The 25,576-nt window shown below is 42.8% G+C and overlaps 2 protein-coding genes and 1 long non-coding RNA gene across 4 annotated transcripts in view; 2 read left to right on the forward strand and 1 right to left on the reverse strand.

The window, feature by feature from the left end:
- TAF5L (TATA-box binding protein associated factor 5 like) overlaps positions 1–6,204 on the forward strand; it is a 29,068-nt gene extending 22,864 nt beyond the window's left edge. Inside the window, exon 6 of the mRNA XM_084828119.1 lies at positions 6,095–6,204. Within this exon, the coding sequence (XP_084684245.1) occupies positions 6,095–6,204 (110 nt within the window). The remainder of the gene's footprint in view (positions 1–6,094) is intronic.
- On the reverse strand, positions 1–7,434 carry LOC146359785 (uncharacterized). The gene is made up of 3 exons (XR_014786772.1): positions 7,353–7,434; positions 5,448–5,691; positions 1–5,023 (listed from the first exon to the last, which is right to left on the reverse strand). It is a non-coding gene; the product is annotated as an uncharacterized LOC146359785 (long non-coding RNA).
- The window catches only part of ABCB10 (ATP binding cassette subfamily B member 10), a 27,928-nt gene continuing 8,624 nt past the window's right edge, over positions 6,273–25,576 (forward strand). For both annotated transcript variants that reach the window (XM_084828115.1, XM_084828117.1), the window contains exons 1-9: positions 6,273–7,159; positions 9,616–9,816; positions 10,906–11,108; positions 12,049–12,183; positions 13,912–14,058; positions 15,446–15,581; positions 21,283–21,378; positions 23,963–24,172; positions 25,488–25,567. In XM_084828115.1, coding sequence (XP_084684241.1) covers positions 6,610–7,159; positions 9,616–9,816; positions 10,906–11,108; positions 12,049–12,183; positions 13,912–14,058; positions 15,446–15,581; positions 21,283–21,378; positions 23,963–24,172; positions 25,488–25,567 — 1,758 coding nt within the window. In that variant the 5' untranslated portion in view covers positions 6,273–6,609. The remainder of the gene's footprint in view (positions 7,160–9,615; positions 9,817–10,905; positions 11,109–12,048; positions 12,184–13,911; positions 14,059–15,445; positions 15,582–21,282; positions 21,379–23,962; positions 24,173–25,487; positions 25,568–25,576) is intronic.

Raw genomic sequence — 25,576 nt, forward strand, 5'->3', positions numbered from 1 at the left:
AGGTTATTCCTTGCTCACTTTAATAGAAATGTCATACAAAAGTTGCTGTTGCTTTTAAAAAAAACAAAGGTAGTGTTTCTTTAAGGGATTAGAAATCACAATTATACTTGGCACTTATATGGTACATTTCAATGTGCTTCATGTATAGTAGTAATCAATATTCAGCTTCCTGAACCAAAAATTAGACCACCACTTGTGACATTTCTAAATTACTCAGTGTCAAGCATTAAACTTACTTGTACTCCCCGCCCCCCTTTCATTTGGTATCCTGGTTCTTAGAGCAAATGTGTTCAAAGGCTTAGGGCATAATTGTACCCCATTACAGCTGTGTTGCTAATTTTGGGTTTTTTGAGCCACATGAAATGGCTGCCTTTGTCCTGGATGTCATGTTACTTGTGCTGAGCCAGGCTCTAAAACTGGACTATTACAGGACTCTTGTGTGACAGTGTCATTAAATGCATAAATAAGCTCTGCCAGTGTCTGTCCCATCAGGCCACTCCTCAGCTGAAATTATATATAGGATGGAAGCCATGCATGATGGAACTAGCTGTCAGCTTCCCAATTAATAGCCCTCCAGGTGCAGACCTTCTCTTAATAGCTGAGGTTAACCATATTTATATTGCCAAATAACTTTAAAAGGGGCACATATCCAGTCTTTGTACTGATCATGATTGTTCACCATGCTGTTAAGCATAAAGATTGATATTTCTAGCCTATAGCTGCATGTTAGGATTTATGGATCAAGGTAAGCATTTGAAACATGCCCAATAGCCAAAAAATGGATTTCTTTTCCTTTTAAAGTATTGAATTTACAAAATTATTGCTATATAATGGTTGATCCATTAGAGAAAAACAAATCTGAGAGACCAGTATTTTCACACTGACCAGCAGCTGAACAGTTTTGTTCTGTATGTAAAGTAGCTGTCAAGCAAAGGAAAAGAGCAATTTAAAGCTAGGTCCTCATAATTGTTTTAGGAGTTATACAACATCACGTTTTTCTTGGCTTTAGAAGCTTTATCCAGGAACTGTCTTAATCTGTATGTGCAATATTCTAATCGTGCAATTCTATGCAGTCTGTCTTGACAGTAAGTTCCATTGAATACAATGGGACTAATTTTGGAGTAAACTTGCAGAGGACTGCATTATTAAGGCACTGAACAGGCAATGGAAAATCACAATGACTAGCACTAAAGAGCTCTCTTTTATAGCAAGCAGTATTTTTGCATAATGCTTGTAATGTTGCTGGTAATATTGTGCATCATTATACTGAACACAATAAATGCAGTTAGCCTTTTCTTTCTTCCTAAGACATTATAGAATCTGCAGTTTGCAGGTAGTTGGCACTGACATCTTGCACAATTTTTATTACCTTTATACAATTTCCATCTACCAAGCCTCGGGCCCAAACTGGTATTTAATTCTATGTCGGTCATCTCTGCATGATCTGTTTTAACTTGCCATATTTTTTTCATTATTGCAGAACTTAGAATTTTGAATTTGCAAGATTGGTTTGAGGCCAGTTAGGAATCTTACTTTCAACCTGATATATACTACTAGCCAAAATTTTATAAGGACTCCCAAAACTATGCCGTGGTTATACTGGTTTTCAGAATTAGAAAACCGAAACTGAAGCCAAGCTGTTGGTGTACATTTGCTGTTATAGCACATACATGTTCATTAATATATGTAAGGGCATTGGTTGCATTTATTATGCATTCCTAGATAAAGGTCCTTAATAAAAGTATGCAGCTATCCTTTCAGAGTAATTGAGGGTATGTGTTTCTGCCACCACCATGTAGAAAATCCAGGCTAGAAAACGGCCCCAACCTGTCAAGTAGCTGCCTTCTGACTTAAGTGATAGTATTAAGGCTGGCTGAGACACCATCTATGTAGTATGAAACTTCTACTTCTTCATGAGCTTCCAACAAGTTCTCAAAAGGGCTTATATAGCCTAAAATAGCCATAAATAAAGCACTAGAGATATGTGATCCTCTAAATGTCCTAAAACAGCATAAAACAACCTACAACCCACCACCAGAATAACAATTAAAAAACAAAATGATTGGTAGCATGAACACCTGAGCGGCTTCCATAAATGGGCAGAGGTATGTTGAGGGCAAGCTGCGTGATTCTCATCACAAGGAGCTTGTCTGTAGTACCCTTTGGTGTGGTTTTGACAAACTGTTTTTCCCCTTGAAGTGGCAGTCTGTAAATGCTCAGAGGCTTTTTAAGACCAAGGAGCCTAGAACTTTTGAAAACAAAAATTGGCAGGATCTCAAGGTGTAATTTTTTTCAGAAATTACTTCTGGATCAATAGCTGAAAGTGCAAAATGGCACATTGAAATAAGCACCCGTTTGTTTACAGGATGCATAATAGATATCCTGTTTCAGACTTTCTGTGAAAACCTGTCTCACCAGCAAACGCTATTGGAATTGCACTAGAAGTTGCTTATACCAGCACAACATAATTTACATTAGCAGTAGTGTCTAATACGATACTGCCCCGTAAGAGGGAAAAACTGTCAGGACTGTCTTCACAGTAATCTTCTCAGTAAGAAAATATTTGCTTTCTTTCAGAGGAACCTAGTCTAGTGCCTTCCTCCACCATTTATTATAACAATATTGCCAATATTTAAATGTGAGTGTGGCGGGGGGGGGGGCAGATTTTAAGTCTGTCTGTTTCACTCCAGATGCTTGGAAGAAACATCTCCAGTATCCAGCTTCAGCTGTGGAATGAATTCTTTATTTGAATTATCAATTGGCTGAGTCTCATCATTATCGAGAGGGAAGCATAAAAAAATATCACAGTAGCAAGAACAATGGGTGTTGGCTCCCTAATAGGACTCTACTTGAATGAATCTCCCATGTGTGGAGCGAGAGTAGTAGACATATACAGGAATGACTATAAAATCCAAATTAAACAGATAGGGTTAGATGCTCTTTCATTGTAGTGACAGGGCTTTTAAATGCCCCATGACAAGCATACATTTAACAGGAAGATACACTGAGAGGCATCTCCTGTTGAATTTTGACCTATTTGAGTTTTAAAGGTGATGTTGAAAGCCTCCCTTCTGCTGCAGTTTTTTGAAACTACTATGTTTGCTATCCCAAGAGTAGAAAACAAACTACATGCAGTTAAAAATATTAGAGGAAGGAAGACTCCTGTGCCCTATAAAGACAAACTGGCAATCATCTTTGGAAATTAGTTAGTACTTACACTGGCACAGTCTATCAATTGCTTTAAAAAGCATGCTTAATACTACTTTAATTTTGTGTGATGAGATATTCAACAGGTAAAGTCTTCATCATGGACTCAGAGTTGAGAGAAGTTGCCCCTGTTGAATTTCTACTTGTTATGTAGCATAGAAGCTTCCCCAGTTGAAACCCAACACCATATTTGTAATGTCAAAACATATTCCAATAGGCTGGGGGTGGGGAGACAGGTTTGGATGGACCTTACATGAAATAAAACATTAGCATCAGTTTGGACAGTATCAAACATGAATCTTATAGCCTGAGCCTATCCATGCTCTAAGGAAGTTCCATTGTGTTCAAGGGGATTCCTCCCAAGTAAATGTTCAGCTTAGGCTACAATCCTATCCACTAATTTAGGAATAAGTTCCACTGAACTTGTGATTTATGGCTAGTCTTACATAAGACTGGGCAAGTAGAGATCTGTTCTACAGCCTCCATTTCATTTTTTGTCCAAATACTGACCTGTCTTTGTACTTCTAACAGCCCAATTACAATCCCCCTTTTCTGTCTATGGCAAACCATATAAGTGAATAGGGGGCTAAACGTTGCTTATATTTTCCACTTAGATAGCATTCCCAGAATTGAGAAGTGGGAGAAGCACAATCCAAAATGCTTGTAACACTTTGCTATCAACAAAATAAGTCAAAGCTTCAAACCCATGCACTGAATAAACAGCTGCTGACTTCCTTTCCCCATCACCAACACCCTGGCTACCTTTTTTTTTCTATTTCTATTTAACCCTCTCCTCCCACCTCCCAAGTTTTATTCTAACAACCAGTGAGGGAAGTATGCTCACTTACTCCTCAAAGGCACTTTTTTTTCCAGTAGGACATGATTATTTCAAAGCACTCCAGCAAAAAGGAGCCTAGCCCTGCCCTGTTTTATTTAAGTTTCTACACGGAGTGTGTGTGTGTGTGTGTGTGTATAAATTGCATTGTTGCTATTCTTCCTCTGATGATTTACAATATTCTGCCAACAGAGGAAAACTGTCAAAAGTTCAGGATTCTGATTTCAGGAAATGTGTGCTACCGTATTTGTAGGCAGTTGGTGCTAACAGTACTTAAAAAAAAATACATACAGAACAGAGAGAATCTCTTTGAATCAATCATCACCCCTTCCATCCCATCACTGCCCAGTCCATATACCAGTATACGTGCTACGTTTGTGTTCTATGTTTGCTAGTATTATGAATTATAGTGCATGTAAGTTATATAACTAAGGGGTTGCCTCCTAGGAGATGGGGTACTTCTAACTTTGCATTACTAGGAAAGCAAGTTTAAAATATAAATATATCTCAAAATGATGCTTAAAAATTCTGATGTTTATCAGAAATAAAAGTGGTGAATGCAAAGGTTTTTTCCCTCAAAGTCAGCACCTGTGATTCCTTTATTATGTTCATTCATCTTTGGAAATTAGATACAGTGATTTCTTACACTGACACAGTGAACCAATTGCTTTAAAAAGCATACCTAATATTGCTACTTTTTTTAAGGAAATAAAAAAAACAATAAACAGCTGTTTTTTCACCCTTCCCCTGTCCTGGGGCAGAGGCTGGAAAAAGCCCCCCGCCAGCTGCCCCTTCAGAGTTCTGCCCCTGGGAGGAGGGCCAGGAAGCATACAAGCAAGAGAAGGCAGTGGCTGCTCCTACCTCCTCTGTCCTGTTTGGCGTTTAATTCACTTTGATTTCTTGAGTGGAGCCTCAGCCTGTGGATGGCACATAACAGTGGTAGGTTTCCTGGGTTGTGGGGATGGCCTGGCAGTCTTTTGGCTGTGGGGAACATGGGATAGCTGGATTTGATTTTGCAGATCCCAGGATAGGAAGAGCAATGGTTTGCAAAACGAAATTTAAAATGTAACACTCTCTTTTTATTCTTATTACAATCATGTATTGGCAGGGGTGTACCCACCAGAGGCTTCCTTTAACAAATCAGCAAACTGTTTGCTACGTTGGGCCTTACTGTTATATAACCCCAAAAGGGATAACTACAATACAATACATTGTATGGCTGTAGGAGCACAAAAAAATGAGAAAGAGAAACCTGCAAGTAGGTTGGCCATTTATACCTTGCCAAAAAGAGGAACTGCATCACCAAAAAGGCCACTGATTTGCATAACATTTCCATATGCAAATGTTTGTGTAGGAGCAAATTTAGAAATAACTATAATTTAAATAGAAATACAATCCATCTCACCATAGTGAGCCCAGGTGACCTGTGTGCTTCTCAATGTGCTGTCCAGGTGCGAGTTGCTGACAGGCACTTTCAAGGCCCCTGCTGCTCTCCCTCCTTATGGTTCTTGGACTTTAAACTAGACTTGCACTGGACAGTTCTTCAAATAGAGGACTGTCCTCTGCCAGCTCTCCGAAACAGAGAGCAATCCTCTGTAAGGGCAGCTGGCCTGCAAGGTGGTGGGATGAGGTTGAAGCTGCCTAAAGCACTGAGGAAGAACAGCACAAGAAAAACATCAGAAGCACAAAGGGAGAGAAAGGAAATAAATACAAGTTGTTTTCTTATATTGGTACTAGTTATATGCTTTCATTTCCTGAGAAGGTGGTGCTGACAAAAGTGATGGGTAGGCCTAGACATACGCTGCACAAGTGGTGGGTAGGCTTGGCCAAGCTGGGCTTCTCCCCCTGAAATTTACCGCTGCTTTTGCTCACCGCTCTTTGGATGCTGCAGCATGCAAGATTGGGGCCTATGGTGCTGCTTAGAGAGAAATTTGAGCAGCCAACTCTGTCCCATTTGGGTTTGTCCTCTTACCTCAACAATAGTTGTTGATTAGTTGCTTTTCCTTCAAGATAAAAAGTGACAGTGCTAAACACACTTCTTTTTTTTTAAAGGTGCTTCACCGAACATCTTTCCCCATCTTGGTGCTCTCCAGGTGAGTTGGACTCTCAGCATCCCCCAGCCAGCACTGCCATCTGATGGACGCCAAGCTGGGGGAGGCTGACCTGACATACACATAGGATTGGGGCCCAGACGCTTGGAGGCTGGTTGTTGTTTGGCACTCAAAGCATGGACAAAAGGCATTGTTTTGTCAATTCTCACGTTCCAGGAATAATTGTAAACTACATCCTGGCAGGTGGTAGTTTTACCATTTACCACCTTGGGTTCCTTGTGAGGAAGGGTGGGATATAAATTATTATTAGTAGTAGTAGTATTAAATAAATAATAAGCTGGAGGAATAAGGAGCGAGAGCTTGGCTTCCCAAGCAGGCTCCCTGTCCCTGCACTTTCCATTCCGCGGCATACCCTGGAGAAGCCGTGGCCTTTGCGCACTTGGCGAGACCGCGAGGAGCAGCAGAGGGCGCTGCCGGCTCCCGGTCGCTTCTGGTGGGTGTCGCTGCTGGCTGGGGATGGTAGGAGGAAGCCTCAGCCGGGGGCCTTATCAGCGGGCAGCAGGAGGGACCGGGCCGGGCCGGGCCGGGCCCCCGTTTAGGCGGGCCGCGTCTCATGGGGCAGCGCCGCTGGAGACTGTGAGGTGCCGTCCTCTCCCGCTCGGCACGGCCAGGAAGCAGCAGCTGCCGCCGCGGCCGCCCGTTTGCTCTATGGCGGGCTTGGTTCCGCGCCTGCCCTTGCTGCTGCTGCTGCTGCGGCGGCGGCGGAGCCTGCAGTGCTCCTCTCGGGCTCCCTTCGGTGCCGCCGCCGCCGGAGGATGGGCCGCCGCGTCTCCGCACGCAACGGGCAGGTGCGGCGTGGGAGCGCGGGCGGCCGCCCCGCCCGGCTCCCTCCGCCTTGCGCCGCGCGCCGCCGCATCCTCCTGGGCAGCCGCGGCTGGGAGCCCCCAGAAGAAGGCGCGCGAGCCGCAGGGCGCCGCGCTGACCCAGGCTGCCGGGCCCGGCGACGAAGTGTCGGACGCCAAGAGGCTTTTGGCCGCGGCGCATCCTGAGCGCTGGAGACTGACAGGTACCCCTCCCGACGACGAGAACAAGCCCCTCCCGCCTCGCCTGCCCGAGGGCGCCCGGTAGCAAAGCGCCCTGAGCGCCGCCCTCCGCGGGACACACGCGCCGTGCTCCTAGTTCCTCCTCTACTTTATTCTTCCCCCCCCCATACTTTTCCCGCTTCCCCGTCCCCCTCATCCCGACGACCAAGAACTGACTCTCACACAGCAGCAGAGCTGCGGAAAGGCGTCTATGGTCGGTCTTTTCCTCTTCCTGTTCTCTTGCAAACCCCTGCCGGGCGCTCGCTCCACCCAGCGTACGTCCGCGCAAATGCCCACTGTAGGCAAGAAGCGGCTCCTGGAGGTTCTGTCTCTCTCGGTTAACTCCCGTCACGTTGCCTTTCTCCCTCGCCGCAGATATACAACTGTGTTCTCTCTCTCTCTCTCTCTCACACACACACACACACATACACACTCGCTTACTCTACCACCCATAGTGTTTCACTTAACTCTCTACCTGTACTTAAATTAAGAACACAAGAAGAGCCCTGCTAGATCAGGCCAAAGGCCTGTCTAGTCCAGCGTTGTGTTCACACGTAGGCCAAGCCCATAGGTAGAACCCGAGTGCAACAGCACCTTTCTGCTCGTGTTGTCCAGTAAATGGGGACCAAAACAGGCAGTACTTCAAATGAGTATCTAGCAGCTACCTCTTCTTGTCATTTTTACTCATTTTAGAGTAGGTGCAGGGGGCCCAGTCCAAACCTTAAACCCCCCCCCACACACACACTAGCATCCCAGTCTGGATCGGAGCCCTGCACCTACTCTAGTGTAAAAATGTAGGGAAAAAGATGTAGCTGCTTGACACATTTAAAGTGATGTCCGTTTTGGACCTGGTATACCCAGGCATACTGCCTCCGATACTAAAGGTGACATTACACTTTTGACACCTATACCACCTTTGCTGTTTGGGTCTCATTCACAGTTGAACCCTTTCATCTCTTCATACACCAGAAGGTCAAATCTTGCCATCCAAGCATTCACTTTCCTCCCCTCAGATTACCCCAACTCATAAGCTTTATTCCTTCCTGCTACGTTCTTGTCACGCAAGGCTTCTTCTGAAGTTCACAGTTTTCTGTGCATTCAGTAAATATGTGTTGGGTGGGGGCATCATAGTGCAGGCTTTGACCCCTGACGTACACAGGTTTGTTGGCAGATATACAACATGCAGATGCACCTTTCTGTGCCATCAGGCACCCAGCCTTTTCAGGAAAAGGTGCCTATGTGTGTACAGGTGTTTGTAATGTGCCAAGGAATGCATGAGGTGAAGTGCACCATGTGCACGTTCTGGTGGAGCAGCCTGAAGGTCTTCACTGTGGGTTGGGACAGCACCACTTACTGTATCACAACAATATGATACATACCGTGATGGTGTGGTACTTCCCTGACACTATACCTCTCTTCTGTTGGAAATTTGAGTAGTAGCGTGGCTCACATTTCCATGATGAGCTTGGATGCCCAGACCAATATCCTGAGCAGAGGATCCCAGAAGTAAGAATCTGCTGATCTTTTCAGGGTCTATGCACAACTCTTGAAACAAGCCATGTGCCTGTACAGAGAAAGAAGAGAACATGGAAATAATCTTCTACTAAAGGGGGTGAAGTTTTCTGCTTAGATGCTACTTGGGAAAGTCGAATCCTGTACATGTGTCGCCGTGTTCAATGGGGCTTACTCCCAATACATTGCTAAGAGGCAGCATCCAACTTGTTGCACCTGGAGGGACCTGGCCCTTGGGATATTTTCAGCCTTCCTACCAATTTCCCACCTCTGATTTCTCTAACACACAGTATTTTACACATTCAATAGCCCCTTTTAGCCCTTACTTCTTATGCTACATTGCCCTGATTCATAGTATGTTACTGCCTTGTGTCACACACATCCCTGCACCCCCACTGTGTCAACTGCAACCATCTTAACATTAGGACTGTGTTGTTTGATTAATTAGGGGAGGGACCATAGCTGCAAAACTGTTCTATATTGCAAAAAACACTACAGTAATCCTCTTCATGAAAACAGTAATTTCATCTTCATTCATCTTTGCTCGCCCCTGCCAGCTCAAGATGGCATTCCATGTATCAGATGAAGTGGACTCTGGTCCATGCAAGCGTACACTATAATAAATGTATATGTCTTAAAGGCTGCGATTCTACACACATTTACCTGAGAGTAAGTTCCATTGAACTTGATGGGACTTATTTCTGGGTAGATATGCTTAGGACCGTGCTGTAAGGTGCCACAAGACTCTTTGTTTTTACTGCAACAGACTAATGGCTACCTCTCTGGAAAAAGTGATCCATGTTAATCTTCTGTGCTCAAATTAGACAGCGAGAAAGTAACAAGACAGAGTGTAAGTGCTTTATAAAATATTAATGTGAAACTTTCATCAGTTTTTCACTTATTAAAAAACTCTTTATTTTTTTCCTAGCTGCTGTTGGCTTTCTGACTGTTTCCAGTGTCATTACTATGTCTGCCCCTTTTTTCTTGGGGAAGGTGATTGATGTCATTTACACAAATCCCACTGGTGACCTTGCTGACAACCTAACCAACCTCTGTGCCTTGCTAAGTGGAATATTTTTGTGTGGTGCTGCTGCCAATGCTATCCGTGTCTACCTCATGCAGACTGCAGGTAAGTGGGGTGAAAATGTAAACTTACAGTACCTTGCAGTAAACAGAAAGACTGGCCGAAAGACGTTCCAGGCTAAGAGTTGCACATTCAAGATAATGGGTTGAATTCAGAGTTTTTATTCCCTGGCAGGAGTGCCCCTGACTAGAGTTCCACTTCGAATGCTTCTGCTGGCATTGCTGTTTCCCCTCTCCCTCTGCAGCCCTCAGTGCCGCCTCCCTTGCTGTTCTAGAGGGTCCCCCAACCCTGGAGCAGATGTTCGAGGGACTGTAAGGGGAGGGGGGAACTGGTGAAGATCGCCTCCTTCCCTTGCTCAGCCAGCAGAGAGGTTCTGCTGTGTCAAAAGCCTCCTGGTGACAGAAGGAGCCATTCCGTCAACCGGGTGCTTTTGCTGGATCCAACCCTGTGTCCTTTAATTTTGAATTAATTAATTAGGAATAAATTAATTTGCCATTTCCTGGCTCCATTCTGACATCAGAATTCTTACTTATTAATCTGCATTGGGGGTGGGGGGGCGGCGAAATACACTGTTAGGTCCTTGTTAACCACTTTGAGTGTAAGGTTTTTAAAGGGTAACAAATGCGCGGTAAGAAAACTTGAGCATATGTCTTTAGTCACTAAGCTCTTGGTTTATTTATCAGGGCTGTGGTGAAACCCTACCTGCCCTTTCGCAACCTCTTCATTTCCCTGAAAAAGAGGCAATCATTTTTCTGCCTCTTTTGTTGGGATGTTGAGAATTTCAGAGAGATTTCTTAGGGTGCAGAGCTCCAGTGATGACCTTACTGTAAGGAGGGTTACTCAGACGTGTTTCCATGCACACTGGCCCCTTTTACCAGTGGATCCCTGAAAGAAACTAGGCAGTTTCTATATTCACTAAGCTAGATATTATTTTAGGTGCCATGTTCTAAACAAGGAGCAGGATCCAAAGAACACTGTGCATGAACAGAAAGCACTTCTGCATGTATAAATGTTTTCGCTTGATTTTGTTACATGGGATCTGTTGCAAATAACTTTTGGAAATGGTAATGTTCCTAACTTATATTTTATATGTAAAATCATTTCAGCAATTGTCACATTTCCTGACCCTTATAGGACAGAGAATCGTGAAACAGCTGAGAGCCACAATGTTTTCCTCTCTCTTGAAACAAGAAGTAGCTTTTTTTGACAAAACCAGCACTGGAGAGCTGATTAATCGCTTATCTTCAGACACGGCGCTCTTGGGCCGTTCAGTCACTGAAAATCTTTCTGATGGGCTAAGAGCTGGGGCTCAGGCCTCAGTTGCGGTTGGGATGATGGTATGTGCCTACTTGTTTCTGTCTTTCTCCCTTGCTGTATTCTGCAGATTCAAAGTGGTTAGGGTGAAAGTGTAGGAGTCCAATTGTGAAGCTGTTGTGCAAGGATACAAATACAAAGACTGTCTTTCTTTATATGAAGTTCATTATAAGAGTAGGGGTGGCAGATGACGTCATAATTCCTGCTCATCAAAAATTCTTGGTGCTTCAACCCCGCAAACCCGCCGTTACGACACTGCATACCCGTTAGGGGATTTTTTAAAAAAGGTTGAGCATTTAAAGGAAAGGTCTGCAAATACCAATATGTATTACAACTCTTTGTCTGTCTTTAAATTTTAGAAAAAGGTTTGTAATATGTACTGATATTTGCGGTCCTTGGCTCTAAATAAGCTTTCTGTATGCAGCAATACAGGCATCCAAAGCACCTTTCTTCTTATGACTGGAGGTGGAGAGATCACAGGCTGTATGGGAGAGAATCCAACAAACCTATGGGCAAGTTTGCATCATTTGTGGGCAGTTCTTTCTACTGTAACTCATTATGCAACTGTATCATGTAACTTGGGTGAGGTTTGATTGTGAAAGTGAGCGGCACCTCTGCTTAGAGCTGTAACCTGCCCGCTTTCGGTACACATCCTAGGCATGCTGAGTAATAACACTTGTGGCATAGCTCCAAAGGTATCATTTGAAATATTTCCTTTCACTGATGCCCATCTTGTCCATGAGTGAATTATATACCTCTTTGGAGCTAAAAGCCTTTGATCTCTGCTGTGGTACAGTTCTGAGCAACAAGGAATACTTAAAACACACACACACACAACTATGCAAAATGTTGAAAGGAAACCACACTGCGTTACATTTTTCTTATCTAATTAATAGATCTAGCAGAGTCTATTTAATTGTATTAAAATGTTGACATGTTTTAATATTGCTTTTTCACTTCCAGTTTTTTGTCTCTCCCAAACTTGCCACATTTGTGCTGAGTGTGGTGCCGCCTCTGGCTTTCATAGCTGTAATTTATGGAAGGTATTTACGAAAGTTGACTAGAATGACACAGGATTCCCTTGCAGAAGCAACACAGGTCAGTTCTCAATTTTTAAAATAAAAATGTTGGAAGTTAGTGTTGAACTACAGATTTTTTTTACCACATGGAACTTTGCCTGTATTCAAGCATGTCCCTCCAGTCCCTCCACAGCATTAAAAACAATACGAATTGCAGTAAAATATCAAGGAGCCGTAAAATGGAGTGGTGTAATTAATTTACAGCCCAGGAAAAGTCTGGGTGAACAAGTGTGTTTTCAGGGGGTGTTTAAAAGATGTTGCATTTTCTGCCTCCTGGACTACACGAGGGAGGGTTTTCCAGATGGTGGATGCCACTACAGAGACGGCCTGCCATCTGGGTACTTCATGGCGACATTCCATTCAGTTTGGAATGATGAGCAAGGCCTACAAGGTGTGATTCAGGCACACAGGTTCAGTTAAGATATGAGGTAACAGGATGATGAATTGTAGAGGTTGAAGCAACAGAAGTATTGAAACCTTCTTTTCTTTTTAATTCTTCCCCCTTTCAATTGAAAGTGAAGCCTAGAGTCAGGAGGTCATGTGCTTTCTTGTTAGTAAGGAATAAAGCCATTTTGTCCCTTGCTTTTTCCCCGGGATGTTAAAGAAGATGTGTATATAGGCTTTTAACGCAACTTCCTCTAGGAACTGGAAATGAACAAAAACATGCGTTTCTGGAATGGGTCACGTCAGCAGAGCTCGCATAAGGAGCTTGCTTCCTGATCTAGAAGCAAGCATTTTGGCCCCTTTCAGGGCTTCCTAAAGGAAGCGCTAAATCCCTGTTGTGCAAGTGATGGGTACTGCTTGCACAACGGAATCAGCAGTGGTCTCTGCTTAGATACTGCCCCAGAGTTCACAACCCAACACTAAATTATGGGTTCTTTTTCTGGTTTATGTGTGGTTAACAGACCATAGTTTGTTAGCATGGCCACGTTCACACTTCACCACAGTTCAGAATTCAAGAACCCATGAGTTAAATAAACCATGGGTTATTGTTAAGTGTGTGAGAGGGCATTGTCATGACCTTGTGCCATTGCGTAACTGCCTGATGCGAGCTGTGCTGCAGTGCAATGGCCCAAGCTCCCTGCTATGCTGAAGTTTCTTAGGCTGAAATCCTGTACTGATGGACCTGGGAGTAGGCCCTCATTGTACTCAATGGGATTTATTTGTACTGTTCTGGCTAGGGGTTCTTGAGGAATTCTCTCTCTGAGAATTCTGATGCAAACTAACCTGATCTGCACTTCTTCGAGCAAGGCACAGATAAAAATGTAGATATTCTTTGGATTTCGTACTTCTCTGAATTTGCAGTGCAGTTCTGAATTTTTTTAAAAAAACATATCAAAATGCAATAACATGTATTTTTGGATAAAATACAATCCAAAATATGTATTTACTTACCTATTTATATACAACTTTTGTGTGGACTTTTTGTTTTTTTAAATCACTCACTAGTGTGGAAATGAGACAGAACAGACTTATCAATGAACATGTGTGAAAGTGACATGGACCGAAATTAGACTGATCCATCTATCCCTAGTTCCAGCTCCCTTTTGCACTGGAGCACAAAGAGGCAGAATTCAGACATGTCTTTTTAATCTGTGCCATTTTGTGCCAAATGCTTCTACTTTATGTAAATACTTTAGTAGGAATATACGGCACCTGCTAGCGTAGGACTTAGATGCAGTGATTAGAATCCACCAAGCCTGCTGGATTATGTTCTTTTTTTAAAATAAAAAAATGTTTACTACAGCTAGCAGAAGAACGGATTGGAAATTTAAGAACAGTTCGAGCTTTTGGGCAAGAGTTAAACGAAATGGAGAAATATAGGAGCAAAGTTGACTATGTGCTACAGTTGGCCAGAAAGGAAGCAATAGTTCGAGCAGGATTCTTTGGAGCAGTAAGTATATGAAGAAGGTGAGGAATCCACAGTGTTTTTGTAATGTCTCTGGCTTTTTTCTTGCATATTTAAAATGTGCTTTTGATGTACATGCTCTTTTTCCATACCATCGTCCCCTTACAGAAAATCATTTGCAAACCTAGCGAGGAGTTGCATCTCTGGGCATGGAACACTTATTTTATTTTTGTTTACAGAGGATTTTCTTCTTAGCATTAACTATGATCATGGCACCGAACGAGTTTTTTTTAGAGTTTCGTTGGGAATAACTGCCCAAAGGAATTTCCAAACTGCTTCTTAAACTGCTCCGTTTAATAGACAAATTTGCAGATTGGATACTAGATGCTTTAAATGGAAAATCAGGATAAATACTGCATGAATCTGGCAGTATTTTCCCTTTAAACTGCTGTTGTACCAGTTGTGAGTTTCCTTGGTCTTCTAATGTAGTTGGAGGCTAATGATACATTTCTTAAGGAAATTGGTTGAAGACGTTTACAACGGCTATATTTTCCTGACTGATATAAAGGGTGTGGTCCCAGGATGGGTAGAACAGGCCCCAGCAGACTTCCCCATGTGCCCTTCCTGCTCTAGGCCTCTGCACTTCTCCACCACCACCACAATAAGCTATTCCCGAGGATTAGATGATGTTGCAGAACAACATGGGATATGTCACAGGGGACTGCAGCAGGAGAAATCTGCAAAAATCAGGGGGAGTGGAAGTGCCTTTCACTTGTGCAATAGCACGTTTGGATCCAAGCTAATATTTATTTGGCTCTCCTTGGAGACTTTCTAATGTTTTTGCCAAGTACAGAAGATACAGTTGTGGTCCCAAAGTTATCTTCCAAAAATAACTGAGTTAGGGCACAATCGTATGCATGTTTAGACAGAAGAAAGTCCTACAACTCCCAGCAGGCCCCAGCCAACTTCCCCTGGGAGTTGTAGGACTTCCTTCTGTCTAAACATGCATAGGATTGCACCCTTAATGTAGTGCAGGGATAAGCTCTCCAGATGTTTTGGACTGCAATTCTTACAGCATGGCCAATAGTGAGGGATTATGGGAGTTGTCGTTTAAAATGTCTGGGGGGCACTGGGTTTCCTACTTAGAATGTTCTGAATGTGCTTTTCCCCAATGGTGTCCCTGCCACATATAATGTTATTACCTGGCCCTTGTTCAGCTGATTCTCTTTAAAAAAAATATGGATGAAAGTGTTGGTGCCCTCAGTCTTCAATTTTGCCAGTCTAGATACTAAGGATGCATTTTCAAGTATTTTATTTTAGGCCAGAGAGTGGGTGTTCATACAAATACGACAGCATTTTAGGAGGCGCAGCTTTGAAGGATTGAATTGAAAGACATGTTTCTCTTTCAGTGCTTTTTTTTCTTCCTTCTCAGACTGGGCTATCTGGGAATTTGATTGTGCTCTCTGTTCTGTACAAAGGAGGATTGCTGATGGGCAGTGCCCACATGACCATTGGTGAACTGTCTTCTTTCTTAATGTATGCCTTCTGGGTTGGCATAAGTATCGGAGGTATGGATCATAAAATGTATACTTGGAAACAAAAACAAAAAAACATTTAAGATTATAGGAACGATGTCAGTTCAGAAGCAGGGAACATGAAAGAGGTTTATAAAATTGTGTGTGGTGTGGAGAAAGTAGTAGACAGAGAGTAGTTTTTCTCCCGTACTCATAATACCAGAACTTGGGGTCATCCAGCAAAACTGACTGCCAGTAGATTCAGGTCAGAGAAAAGGAAAGTACTGCTTCTTCACACAGTGTGTAATTAATTTATGGCAGTCTTCCCCAAACTGGTGCCCTCCAGTTGTTTTGGGCTACAACTCCCAGCATTTCTGGCCATTGGCCATGCTGTCTGGGGCTGGTGGGAGTTGAAGTTCAGAACATCTGGAGGGTTCCAGATTGGGTAAAGCTGATTGACAGAATTCAGTGCCACATTATGTGGCAATCACCACTAGTTTAGATGGCTTAAAAAAGGGATTAGACAAATTCATGGAGAAGTCTATCAATGGCTACTAGTCATGAGGGCTATATGCTGCCACCAGTATCAAAGGCAGTATGCCCCTGAATACCACCTGTTGGGAAGCAACAAGAAGAGAGGACGTCTTCATGCCTAGGTGGTGGGCTTCCCAGAAGCATCTTGTTGCCTGGGCTAGATGGACCCTTGATTTGGCCCAGCAGGGTTCTCCTTTTTAATATTTTTTATTCAAGAATGTTTACCCCGCTGGCCAGCTGAAAAAGTTTCCCAGAGCAGTTTTCTTGTGTTCAAAAAGACCCTTTAAAGTATGCTAGCAGTATTGTAAATCAATCCTTCCATTTTGCAAAAGGAAAGAATCAACAGATTTTTGTCTGTCTTGGAACCACTTAGAACAGGGGACGTGAGCCTCATGCCCGGGGACCATTTCCAGCCCACTGGGGTTCCCCACAAGGCCACGCCCTCTTTCCCTGTCCCCACCTGCTTTCTTCCAACTATGATTGTTTGGTGGTCTCCCAGCTTTTGAATTCTTTTCCCCCATTGCAAAGGTTTGAAATGCCTGTCCCAAGGCTTAGTTGCTAGCAGGAACAGCTTCAAGCTACAACGTGCTGGTATTGTTTGTATTTTTAGCCCCACCTCTCTTTTGCCTTTGGCCTCACCCACCAGTGGAATGTGGCCACCCAGAGCACCTCTGAAATTTAATTCAGCCCTTAGGCTGAAAGCTGTTCCCCATCCCTGCCTTAGGATCTATCCCAGCACGTATTACTGTCCATCTGATGACCTACTCACAAACTTACTACAACCTCATAGTTAGATTTGGACCACACTTCGAAAATGGCTCCAGTCACATGATGTAGACCACTGTTCCTATGTTTATCCTAATACAATAATGCAAAAATATGTAAGATTATACTTTTATTGAACCAGTTCTGCTTTTTAACATGAGCTTTGGAATAGCCTGCAACTCTTACATGTTTCATAACTAGGATAAATGGATCCTGAAGTACAAGTATTTCTTAAATACCTCTTAAAATTATTTGCAGTAGTAAATACCTTGGCTCCATGGGAGCACAGGAAATCTGCAAAATTTGGTTTTCATAATCAAATTCAACTTCTCAAGAATCTTGATGTTCTTTTGAAAGATCAAGTTTCTGGTTCCTGTGGTTACAAAGATATGTTTGAAAATGTGTGCACATGAAATCTCAAAAAGTCAGAGATGCAGATAAGCAATATTTCCACCAGGAAGAGGGCAAGATTTCAGTGCCATTCATAGTTTTGTGTCCCTTTTCATGACTAGGAAAACTAGAATAAATTGTACAAAATAGCACAAATGGAAGAATACATTATGCAAAACAAAGAAGAAAATGCAAATCTGATAATGTGTATGTTGCAGAATTCAGCTTTTCTTGGTGTAGAATGTTAACTTTTTTAAAAAAGAATATAATATGCTTAGCCTGCCACATACCTGCAGACTACCTATATTTCTATTCTGTCTGACAGAGTTGCAGGCAATTCCAAAACTCATGTTAAACAGCAGACCTGGTTCAATAAAAGTATAATCTTACGTATTTTTGCATTATTGTCTTAGGATAAACACAGTAACAATGGTCTATATCATGTGACTGGAGTCTAAGACAAAGAGCATACAAAGCATATGTATGACTTCCATCAACTGCAATGATATTCTAAGTTTAATACCAAGACCTGGCCATTAGGAGAAGCGGAACGTCCATAGCCTCTGTACTGCAGCTGAATTACACCTTGTCTCTCCCCCAGTAAGCGGAGTTGTAACCCAAGAACAAACACTGGGTTCTAACTCTGGCTTGTTGGGGGAGAGACAAAGCAGAGTTCTGGATTTGGACATAACGCTAACCAAGCCAGAGATGGAGCGTCCCTGGTTTGTTTCGCAACTTCCACTGGCAGGAGGAGCCAAGCGGGAGTGATCAAGCTACATGACCTAGCACTAAGGCTTGCTTACGGTTACCCTGAGTTTCCACTGTTTGTGAAGTGGGCCTGTATTTCTACAGGCAGGACAACCCAAATGAGTTCATGCTATTCCCAAATATGCTAACATTTTTGAGTGGATTGACCCAAACTTTCTAGAGCAGGGGTACTAAATATTTCACATATAAATCATAGATTCTGATGTGGAAACAATTCAAACGTGATATGAAAGAGCCATTATTGCATATGGTCTGTATACATTCATTGACTGGAAACAAGGAGGGAAGGCACATTACACAACACAAAAACAAGAGAGAAGAAACTCTCAAAGGATATCTAATTTTATTTGAAACTGACATATTTCAGAAAGATTTCTTTCATTCTTCAGGGGCTGGTCTATAAACAAGGATATAAACAGTTATAAACCTATGCATTTATACTTCCACTTTAAAAAGTTTTTTAAATGCCTAAAGCATTGAAAGACATATCTCTTATAAGACAATCTTATCCATGGTATAACTCCACACGCACGCACACACACACACACATCTTACACATAGGAAGTGGGAAACAAAATAAGCTTTTTGTTTCCCATTTCTTATGTGTAGTATAAAACAAGCTCATTCATGTTAATTTAAAACTCTTATAGGCACCATTTGAGAATTTCTTCTCTTTTGTTTCTGTAGTACACTCATTGACTGTCATCACTGAAAAACAGGTTTTACACGTTTTGCAGCACTTTAAAAAAAAACCCTGCAAAAGTGTCCTAGAGGTTACAGTGCGACAAAGAAGTGTGTACCACAGGAAGCAATGCCTGTCAATATCACTTTCAGTGCTCTGCCAAATTTTTATCTGTCTCCTGTGCATTGCTCTCCTACCATTATTCCAGATAACAACCCAATCTTGTACCTCAGAAGTTGACTCCTCCTTACAGAACAGTCGTTATAGCATGCAGGCACATAAGAAGATAAATGTGTTCCTAGAAGGAGCTTCCAGCAGCGATGTTTTTTTAACTTGGGGAAATAATTCCTTTTCAGATTATCTCTGGTGTTAGAGGTGTCTTAATTTTTCCTATGGTGCCTTTTTCATTTGAAAACTAGCACCCATATTGCTCAGTGAAGGCTGGTGGCTCCAGTGTCAGGTTGGTGCTGAATCTGCTCCGGGTTTCAGTCAGAACTCTAAAGGACCTTTAGAGTTTTGACTGGTTCTGAAACCCGGAGTGGATTCACTGCCCCAACAACATCAGAGCCACCAGCATCTGCAGATGTTGCTGTTTTAGAAGTGTGGGGACCTCTGAATCATTCTAGTTCTCCCTGCCTATCTTCTCTAGGATCCTTCCCAAAGAAGGGATTTCTCCTACGAATATGCCTTCAGGATCCAGAAAACATTTTTTTTCAGATCTGTAGCAAAAGTTCCAAATATCTTTCCCCAGACTGGGGTGTGGGATAAGTACATTTCCCTAACTTTGGGGGACAGTAGTAGTGCCCTTGGGGAAATGAGAGAGCCCAGCCCATCTACAGCAGTGTAATGGTGAGTGCTGTTTAGACTGCGGTTACTCTACAACAGCCTTCCCCAACCTGGTGCCCTCCAGATGTAACCGACTGCAATTCCCATCAGCCCCAGCCAACAGCCATGTCCTGACTGGGGATGATGGGAGTTATAGTCTGACTCATCTAGAGGACTCCAGATTGGGGAGGGCTGCTCTCGTGTCACAGGCACACTATGCAGCGACCAACACAATATTCTTCTTGCAATTTTAAAAGTCATTTTAAAAGAGCTCTCAGCTATTTTTTTCATCAGGGCGTACGATGTTGAGGGCATGGTGCAGAGGCATATCTGCTGGTCTCAAAGTGGATGTATCTTTCTCTGTCATGTTGTAATCTTCAACAGCAAACAGTTCTTCATATTATTTCAGCAGGAAGAGTTTCAACCATGGTTGCACCAAACAGGGGTGTTTGTTACCCACCCAGGAGATGCTTCTGAGCTACAATCCCCCATCTCTTCCTCCACATTCCACTTCTTCTTCAAGCGCACAGGCACCATTTTCAAATGTTCATTTTTATTGTTTTGCTAAGATTCAGCAGCCTATGCTTCTGCAATTTCTAAAAATCATGGTGAATGTTACATGATTAAATATTTAAACCAGGGAGGGGTGGGCAACTTGTGGCCCTCCGGATAACTTTGCCTACACCTCCCATGATCCTTCACCATTAGCCATGCTGGCTAGGGCTGATGTTAGTTGTAGGCCAAAACCTCTGTAGGGCCACAAGTTGCCCATGCCTGATTTAAACACATATCCCTTCCCAAGATCACAGCTCTAAGCAGGGAGACATCTTGGGGCTCTATGGAAACACATTTTCATTTGCCATCTGTAGTGTTGAAGGTGACTACAAAGAAAATGGCTATGAATGTTCATAAATAGATGAACAGTATCATGGGATGAGCACACAAGCCATAGCAGGAGCAGAATGTTACTCATTTTCACAATGCTGAAGTGTCGCCCAGTTTCTAGCACAAAGAATAATGGAGGTATATATGAATGAATATACAAATTATGAATGGATATATGGATAAAAGTACATCCCCTAAGAGTTCAGATGGAATATTCACCCACCTGAAGTCTGAAACTTGGACCAAGGACAGTAGAGCACAAGGTGGTCATCGTTTGATTATTAATAATTTCTTTAAAAAAACACACCTCTTTGGGATGGGAGAAACATGTTGGACCAACTAGTATGGATTTAGGGATTGGATGTAATGGAACTTCCCAATAGGAGACAAGTTATGTGTCTTAGCACAGGTGGCGAAGTCCTGATCGTGCTAGGGAGGGAAAAACTGCACTGACCTTTCTTGTATGCACTCGTAGAGGTTGACCACTATCCATTGTACAACTCCAGCAGGAGCAATAATCTAGCCTTAATGTTGTAAACAAATCCCAAACTGATGATCACAAGGAAGATGGCCTCTTTTCTCACAGTAGCACTGCCAGCCATTCCATGAGAGGGTTTTACTTAAAGGAAAAAAAAATGAGAAAAATGGTTCTGTGCTGTGTGATCATTTCCAGTGCTAGGTTGTTACTTACCCTGTTGAAATAAGAGAGAACAGGAGTGCAATCCACTGTTGAAAAGGGGATTGGCAGAGCTTATAGTATCAAATGTGCAGGACTTGTTTTTCAAGTTGCGTGTTCAGAGAGCCATTGGAAAATGCATTTGGTAGTGGAGGTTATGCCAACATCTTTCATGACAGACTACATGTCCCACATACTCCTGTTCATAACAATAGTTTCTTCTTGTTTAGGTTTAAGCTCTTTCTATTCTGAGCTAATGAAAGGATTAGGTGCAGGAGGACGTCTCTGGGAACTTATTGACCGAAAGCCAGAACTTCCTTTTAATGGTATGTTTTCTGTTTCATAAATGTTTTGCAATTGTTTAAGCTGGTACGACATCCGTAGACATTTTAAGTCAAAATCTGGTTCAGATTTTCTTAAATTAAAAACATTTCTCAGAAATTTGCCATAAAATATTTTAACAGAGTAAAATATTTGAATAAGCATTCAAAAGGCATGATCATGTTAGCCTGATTCAGCAAAGCCCAACAAAATGGCTTGTGGCACCTTAGACTAGGGGGTCCCCAACCTTTTTTGCATTGCTGGACACATTTTGAATGTTGAGAGAGTGTTATGGGTGCTGTCACAAAATGGCTGCCATGGGAGGCTTGCTCATTCATAAAATGGCTGCCATGGTCAGCACGGGCAGTCACAAAACACTCATTTCTCAGAAGGCAAACTGCTGTGATTAAAAGAAAAGTCACATGCCCAAGAATCTAAGTATAAGGCAGAGCTGGAGTCTGAACTCTAAAACCCAAAGCCACTGTTTTGAACCCAATTAAAAATGGTGCTGGAGAGCAGCCCTTCACTTTGCAGCATGTTAGCCTCCAAGTTAAAGAAAATTAAAATAAACTTAAGAAACAAAATAAAAATCATGAGAGGCAGGAGCCTGGTGGGCGCCAAGAGATGTCTGTGGGTACATTGGTGCCCAGAGGCACCACATTGGAGACATCAGCTTTGGATTAACGAGTTTGTTGTGACACAAGGTTTTGTGGGTGAGAGCCCCCTTTATCAGACGTATGAACTGATAAAGGGAGTAGGTATGTATACTGTGAGTACAGAGGACAGAGGGATGGGATGAGGAAATGTTTCCACAAAGTTGAGGCCAAAAGACCAAGCAGTGCAAGAGATAGGTGTATCTCTTTACCATGTAGAGCACAAATGAAAAGAAGATCCAGTCCAAAGACTTAAGGCTGCAGTCTTAAACAAACGTACTAGGGTGTAAGCCCCATTGGACACAGTGGGACTTACATCTAAGTAAATATGCATAGGATTGCCTTGTAAAAGATCCAGTTACTGTAGGCATAGGATGAATTGGCAGAGCAAGATAAATAATGTGCCTCAACACCTAAACAGGGGCAATTATTCTCTGTGTGAGCTAGTCACACCCAGTGATTAACATGGTGTATTGTCACATTATTGTGGCTTATTCATGGGGTATTAGTGGGAAAGCCTACTGCTCAGACTGTGGGTGTGAGTTTTCATTTTATAACATGTTTTGAGTAAGTTCATCTTATTTGTAATTTCTAATCATAATGGATACACTTCTGAGAATTCATAAACTCTGTTGATTTGTGAAGTAATTTAAACAGATGCAGTTAGCTGGAAGATTTCAGCCACGTTTTGTTACTTCTGTGTTTAGCTTACTTATTTTAATTGTGGTTGTGCCATCAACTTGTGCAGAATGTTACAGAGTACAAGAAGACAGGAGTGCTGGGTAGCGAGGACAAATAAGATAAAGACTGTGGAACACTTTGCACATTAAATGTTTGGCATCACTGACAGAAAGGTAGTGACAGGCAGTGTTGTTTATTTCTCTGACCAGTAGTGCCTTGTACAGCTGGCGTTCCCTCAAAGGGCTGGTTTTAAGGCTCTGTGTGTCCTTGGCAGGGATGTGGCTGAGGACTACTACCTTGGCTCTCCCTCTGTATATTCCCTCAGGCCCTCCTCCATCTGTTCCACTCAACTTTCTCATCTGCAAATAGGGCTGCATGAAAAATTTGTTTCAGGTGGGGGTCTTTTAACAGAATTTACCCAGTTTGCACCTCCCGGAAACAAATGCAATTTGCAATCGATGTCCGTATATTTCTGACCTTGCGATACCATTTGTGGAACAGAAAAATGTGTACATATGAAAAATGCATGTGGAATAAATGAGTTCTTTTGAAAAATGCACATAAACACACCTTAATCGATGGGAGAAAAATGTGTGTACATTTTAAAAAGGCACACGTGAAAATACACACAAGTGGGAAAATACGCATGAAAATACGCACCAGTTTTCATGAGAAAATAAAAAAACACAGCTCACAATCTGATACAGATATGAGTCAGAACACGTTTCAAGGTGGGATTCGGAAAACCTTGATGAGCTTGAGTTTGGATGATTCACACATTCCTATTTGTAAATTATGTTCCTTTTGTTACCCATTCTCTGTCATTCAATTCTCGTTGATGCCGTTGAAGCCCTGGCCTGGCCATGTTACCAAACTTGGGAAGGAGTGGGAATACATGCCTTTTAGCCCAGTATGGCCATAAACAGCAGGGGCACTTGGGATATTTAGGACAACAGGAAAGTGCTAAGTACTTAATTCCCAGAAAGTACTGACAACTGCTATTGCTCTATGAGAAGGCTGCCCTTAGCTGCCTTATGACCTATATTTCAGAATACCCAGATCCATAAAACAGGAAGAAGAATCTTAGTAAACAACCCTGTGCCCCTATTTTGTCTTTTGATGGCACTACCGAATGTGATACTATCAAACTACTAAGTAAGTGAGAACTGTTCAGTTCTTCACTCAGAAATGTGTTTTTGCTTGATATTATATCTTTGTTGCCATTTTAATTTTGTGATTTTTGGTTTTCATTTAGAGGGAATGATATTAAACCAAGATGTCTTCAAAGGTGCTCTGGAGTTCAGAAATATCCAGTTTGCTTATCCAACTCGTCCAGAAGCATTAGTTTTTCAAGACTTTACCCTTAATATCCCAGCTGGCTCTGCCATGGCATTGGTTGGCCCAAGTGGCTCTGGAAAATCGACTGTTGTGTCTCTCTTGCTTAGGCTTTATGATCCAATCTCAGGTAAGGAAGTAAGTGTGTGTGTGTGTGTGTGTGTGTGTGTGTAAAATGGATCAGCAGTTGTTAGGTGTACTTCGAGTTCAGCTATAAAGCTGGCCTGTTCATGTTGTTTGTGCAGAACTTGCCTCTTAAGAGGGAAGGGGCAACTTGGCTAGCCATCTGTTCCACAGTGATTTCCAAATGAAGGGGTGTGGGACCTTTGTGGATCTGTTGGAAGGCTACTGGCGAATGTTGAGGGAAAATGCAGTGCTAGGTTGTTGGAAAGGAGCATCAACTGATTAAAGGCAAAAATTCACCAGTACGTTTCCTTGGAAGAAACTGATGAAGCCCTTATCCATTCCTGAAGATGGAAGAACACTATCAAGTGGGTTCAGAGAAACATGTTAGGCTTATCTTGTATTTTTATGGCTAACCCCCGGGGTGACATTCCAGCTGAGGGGATGGCTTCTGTTGCCTCTTTTGAGAGATACTGTCCCACCAATAATTTATATATAAACATGCCGTTCCTACAACCCTCTAAACCAAGAGCCGACAGCCAGAATGGGCTGGGGGGCTGGATTACCCCCCACCTAGCGCTCTTTGGGCTGAATGACTTAAGGAGAAGTGGCCACACCCCTGACATTAAAGGGACGGGGCCGCGCCCCCTGATATCATTTCATCCCTGGCAGGTACATCGAGAGGAGGATCATCCTGGGGTGTTTACCAGGAACCAGCTCTGCTGTGGGCAGGTCTTCTCCCATCAGAAAAGGCTGGAGTGCAGCGAAGGCATCTTGATATCTCCAATCTGAGATCTTGTTATCTCCAAAACAGTGGGAGGGGGAGCGGCGCACAGGGGAATCCCCTTGTTATCTCCCATCACAGATAAGAGATAAAATGGGGATTCCTCTCTCTGCCTCTTTACAAAGCCCCCAGTAGGGATGAGGCTCGGGAAGGGCAAGGTGCCTGTACAGGTTGCCCAGGCCTCTGTGGGCCAAACAGGCAACCTCAGTCGACCAGATGAGGCCCGCAGCCAGAGGTGTCTCCCCACCCGCTGTAAACTGATTGGATCTGGCTAGTAATTGCCTGAATCATCATTTCTTATATTAAACAGTGAGATGCCTCTGTAGTGATCACTCATACTGGACGATTAAAAAACCATTAAGGACCCGATGTTTCTCATGCTGCTGCTATTTTAAAAAGCTACTTGGAGCATACTGTCATGGACCTCTGTGGCACTTAAGTGTCTCCCCCTGCTATTATTGCTCTTTTTCTTGCACTCTCTATTCTCCACCCCCCAGTATCCAGAATATTATCACAGCCATGTCTTAATTTGTTAAAGGAGGTATCACTGTCGACGGTGTAGATATTCGTCAGCTCAACCCACTCTGGTTCAGGACTAAAATCGGAACAGTAAGCCAGGTAAGAGGA

Source organism: Heloderma suspectum, chromosome 1, assembly GCF_057233095.1.
Source record: "Heloderma suspectum isolate Gila_16-S chromosome 1, 16-S_ref, whole genome shotgun sequence".
Taxonomy (NCBI): Eukaryota; Metazoa; Chordata; class Lepidosauria; order Squamata; family Helodermatidae; genus Heloderma; species Heloderma suspectum.